This window comes from Lolium rigidum, chromosome 7, assembly GCF_022539505.1.
Source record: "Lolium rigidum isolate FL_2022 chromosome 7, APGP_CSIRO_Lrig_0.1, whole genome shotgun sequence".
NCBI lineage: Eukaryota > Viridiplantae > Streptophyta > Magnoliopsida > Poales > Poaceae > Lolium > Lolium rigidum.
In genome coordinates this window covers 186,079,132-186,084,051 of record NC_061514.1, presented here as the reverse complement: position 1 = coordinate 186,084,051, position 4,920 = coordinate 186,079,132, and the positions used below count along the sequence as shown (strand labels likewise).

General features: G+C 55.9%; 1 protein-coding gene across 1 annotated transcript; it reads left to right on the top strand.

The window, feature by feature from the left end:
• Window positions 1-220: 220 nt before the first annotated feature.
• Window positions 221-3,008, top strand: LOC124677678 (putative xyloglucan glycosyltransferase 10). The gene is made up of 5 exons (XM_047213640.1): window positions 221-943; window positions 1,065-1,373; window positions 1,472-1,762; window positions 1,864-1,977; window positions 2,325-3,008. Exons 1-5 carry the CDS (start codon window positions 221-223, stop codon window positions 2,940-2,942), a joined length of 2,055 nt encoding a protein of 684 aa, XP_047069596.1. The 3' UTR covers window positions 2,943-3,008.
• Window positions 3,009-4,920: the final 1,912 nt, after the last annotated feature.

Genomic DNA, 4,920 nt, shown 5'->3' with positions numbered 1-4,920 from the left:
CTTCTGGAGCTCCGCACTGCCATTTGCGTCGCACAGACTGGAGTGGGGGCTGTGGGCGAGATCGATCTGCATTGGAGCTGGAGTTAGAGCTGTGGTGCTCAAAAGAAGGAGAGCCCCAGGAATAGTGTGTGTGTGCAGTGAGCAGAGACACCAGGGTTTGCTATTTTGGGAAGAGGAAAGGTGTGAGCTCCGCCGGTGGTGTGGGGGGAGTTGGCCGTTGATGGCGCCGTGGAGCGGCTTGTGGGCCGGCCTTGCCGGCGGCGACGCCTACCGCGGCACGCCGGTCATCGTCAAGATGGAGAATCCCAACTGGTCCATTTCCGAGGTCGACGGTGGCGAGGATTTCTTGCCCGGAGCAGGCGGGCGGCGGCGGAGGGGGAAGAACGCGAAGCAGATCACGTGGGTGCTGCTCCTGAAGGCCCACCGCGCCGCCGGTTGCCTGGCGTGGCTTGCCTCCGCCGCAGTCACGCTCGGCTGCGCCGCGCGGCGCCGCGTCGCCGCTGGGCGGACGGACTCCGATGCCAACCAGGGGGAATGCGAGGGCGAGGAGGAGGAGGCGGCCCACGCGGTGCGGCGGTCCCGGTTCTACGCGTTCATCAAAGCCTGTCTCCTGATGTCCGTTTTCCTCCTCGCCGTCGAGGTCGCCGCCCACTCCAACGGCCGGGGGGCCCTCGCCGTCTTCGCTGCCTCGTTCTACGCGTCGTGGGTACGCGTCCGCGCCGCCTACTTGGCCCCGCCGCTCCAGCTCCTCGCCGACGCCTGCGTCGTGCTCTTCCTTGTCCAGAGCGCCGACCGGCTCGTGCAGAGCCTTGGCTGCTTCTACATTCTGCTCAAGCGCATCAAGCCCAAGCCCATCTCTCCAGCATTGCCCGATGAGGAGGACCCCGACGCCGGCTATTACCCCATGGTGCTCGTCCAGATACCAATGTGCAACGAGAAAGAGGTTGGCACAATTGCATTGCCACCGTGCCACCACCTACAATCGTCAATTGCCCCCACAGTTTCAATCTTTTCACAGAAGATTCAGATGTTTGATCATGATAGCCATCTTCTGTTCCGTTCAGGTGTATCAGCAGTCGATTGCGGCGGTCTGCAACTTAGATTGGCCAAGGTCCAGCCTCCTTGTACAGGTGCTGGACGACTCCGATGACCCGACAACGCAGGCGTTGATCAAAGAGGAGGTGGAGAAGTGGCGGCAGAACGGGGCGCGCATTGTGTACCGCCACCGTGTGCTTAGGGAGGGCTACAAGGCCGGCAACCTCAAGTCGGCAATGACCTGCAGCTATGTCAAGGACTATGAGTATGTCGCCATCTTTGATGCCGATTTCCAGCCGTACCCTGACTTCCTGAAGCGAACCGTGCCACATTTTAAGGTAGCATATATAGGCTGGAATTCAGTTGTTGAATCATGTGATTGTGTGGGTTTGAGTGATTCTAAATTCTCAACTCTTGCATTGGGTGGTGGCTTCAGGACAATGAGGATCTGGGCCTTGTTCAAGCCAGATGGTCATTTGTGAACAAGGACGAGAACCTATTGACACGCTTGCAGAACATTAACTTGTGCTTCCACTTTGAGGTGGAGCAGCAGGTGAACGGTGTGTTCATCAACTTCTTCGGGTTCAATGGCACAGCTGGGGTGTGGAGGATCAAGGCCCTGGAGGACTCAGGAGGGTGGATGGAGCGAACAACGGTGGAGGACATGGACATTGCTGTCCGTGCACACCTGAAGGGCTGGAAGTTTGTCTTTCTGAACGATGTCGAGGTGCATCTCGTGTCCACTTGCTTATAGATTATTTTGCTGCATTGTTGGTAGTGAGTAGAATTAAATATCTTATGCTATTTTTTGTGTCAATCTTTGTGCAGTGCCAATGTGAATTACCAGAGTCATACGAGGCTTACCGGAAGCAACAGCACCGGTGGCATTCGGGGCCAATGCAGCTGTTTAGGTTATGCTTGCTGGACATCATTCGATGCAAGGTATTGCTAAGTGCTCTATAACTAGTGCATAATTATAGAGATAGCTGTTCTGCGATTAGAAATGTTACCAAGAACTTAAATATCTACTATCGTGTTTAACTCTTGCAGATACTTTTTCTAGATTTTTTGTGTCTGCATACGTGTAATATTATGTGCATCTGTCTGTTACTAAGGTTTTCTTATAGAACAAGAACCTAAATGCATGCCATTGTGTATGTTGCCCGCTCAAGGTTCTTGTTTTCGATTCCGCTGGCTATCCCTTAATTCTTAGATAATATTATCCTTTGCCAAAGATAACAATGTACTTCCTTACCGTGTCTAACGGCAACTAAATTTTGTTATGGCAGATTGCATTCTGGAAGAAGGCCAACCTGATATTTCTTTTCTTCCTGCTCCGCAAGCTCATCTTGCCTTTCTATTCCTTCACGCTCTTCTGTATCATCCTCCCAATGACAATGTTTGTGCCTGAAGCTGAGCTTCCCAATTGGGTCGTGTGCTACATCCCTGCGCTGATGTCCTTCTTAAACATCGTCCCCGCACCGAAATCGTTCCCATTTATCATCCCATACCTTCTCTTCGAGAACACCATGTCTGTAACCAAGTTCAATGCCATGATCTCCGGGCTGTTCCAGCTGGGAAGCGCATACGAGTGGGTCGTGACCAAGAAATCAGGTCGATCGTCAGAGGGTGATCTCACTGCCTCAGCGCCAAAGGGGCTGAAGCAACTAAAGGCTGGCTCCATGCCAGTCATTGACGCAGTAATCAAGGAGAAATCCAATCCCAAAGAGAAGCCCAAGAAGTACAACCGAATATACAAGAAGGAGCTTGCCCTCTCACTGCTTCTCCTTACCGCTGCCGCTCGGAGCTTGCTGTCGAAACAAGGGATCCACTTCTACTTCCTGCTGTTCCAGGGCATCTCGTTCTTGCTGGTCGGACTCGACCTCATTGGCGAGGACATCAAATAAACAGACTGTAGCGTAGACATAGAGGGTAAATTGTTTTCTAACCAACAACCTACGGACCGTGTATGTGCTTACACCTTCTGTCATCGAGGATCGTAGGAGCTAGGAACTGGAAGGTCCGGAAGCGAAAATGTGTGGCTCTGTGCAGTTAGCGGGTTCTTAGAACAGTGTATGTAGATTGTGTGTAGATCCTTTTCGAAAAAGGTTATGTGTAGATATATATTGTAGCAATCACCTTCTTGGCCTGTGAATCTTCCTAACTGTTGCAGGCCATTCATATTCTTTTGTAACATGTATGTCGTTAATGTTCAGACTAGAATTTACATCCGAATTTTAGACCCCTTCCAGATTCCAAACTTGTTTCAGGTGTGCTGATATATGCATCTGTTTGTACCTGGCCTGCTTGACTGGGCAAACACTGATGACATTCTGACCAGAACGGCCACATGGATAGGCAGAAACCATGCTACATTTCTGCCTCGTCTCAAATTTCCACTCTACAGGGTAACTGCTACAACTACTTTGTTGCTGCAACGCTCGCAGCGCCTCTAACCTCCCGCCTGGCTGCACACCTCCCTCCCCTTGGAAGCACCTCATTCACACCGCTTCCCATGGCAGCACGGTCGCCGTTTGCAGCACCTCCACTGGCCGCTAGGAGCATTGGAGGATGCCGCTGCCAGCAACGCCGCCGCCCGCTGGGTGAAGTGCAATCTGCCGCTGGCAGCATTGCAAGCCGCCGCTGGCAGCAACACCATCCACCGCTGGGAGCTAGGCTGGCCAGGTTTGGTAGTGTCGGATCACGTCAGAGCCTACGGTGAAGAACAAAACTTTTTCATTCCTACTCGAAGGAAACAACATGAACACCTAAGGGCATCTCCAACCGGGCGACCCATCCCGCGCGTCCGGATGGGTCGAAACGGACAAAACCGCGGCCCAGCGCGCGGACCCATCCCTAAAATGGATGGCCGCGGCGTCCGGGACGACCCAAACCCGGCCCAAATCTTGGACGAGTTTGCGTGGCCGCGGACGCGAAAGGCTGGTCGCTCGCGTCCTCCCTTGTCCGCCCCTGGCCCGCCTGTCTGCTTCCCAAAACAGAAAACACTCCACTGTACTCCCAAAACCTAGAGATGGCCAACGAAGCGACTGCCGCCGCCACCGCCACCGCCACCGCCACCACCGCCACCATCGGAGAGGAGGCACCCGCGGCCGTTGCCGCTCCTGCCGTGGAGGCGGCTCCTGAACTGGCGGTGGCCGAGCTCCCCCCCGGGCCGCCGACGAAGAAGGCGAAGGCCGACCTCACCCCGGAGCAGGAGGAAGCTCGAGAGCGAGGAAGAGGGCCGCCCGCCGCGGGCGCCGGACCAACGGAAGAGGAAACCGCTACCGAGGTGGAGCGGCAGCGGGCGGCGGGCAGCTTCTCCAACTCCGAGACGGAGGCGAAGAGCACTCTCCTTCAAGAGCAGCAGGCCATGCTATTTTACGGTCACCCAGCGCTCGGCCAGCACATGATCATCCCCGGCACCGGCGCGGCCTCGGTGGGGAGCTCGGCCTCCTCCGTGACCCGGCCCCTTCCTCCAAGGTCAACTGCCCCACCGACTGCCCTATTTGGGCACGAAATGGGGCGCATGGGCGGCAGGCGTACCGGTCACGAGATGGGTCACCGGAGGTGGGCGAGTCCATGACGGGGCCGTCACCTTCGTCCATTGACCTGAACCGTGCGCCGGCGAACTCCAAAGGCCCGAAGAACACTGGGAGCGACTGCGACGTCCGGTGCACGCAACCTGTTCGACGATATGTCGGCCGCGCGCGCGCAGTCACCGTCCACCGTGCGGGCCCCTCCGTCTTTCGCGCGGACAATGCCGACGACCCTGCCATATCCTTCGACACGAGCAGGCTCCCCGACCACCTCCCATTGACACACGAGGAGGGCACAACCGCCTGTCCCGGCAGCATAAACATTGAGGAGGAGCCGTTGTTCGGTGAG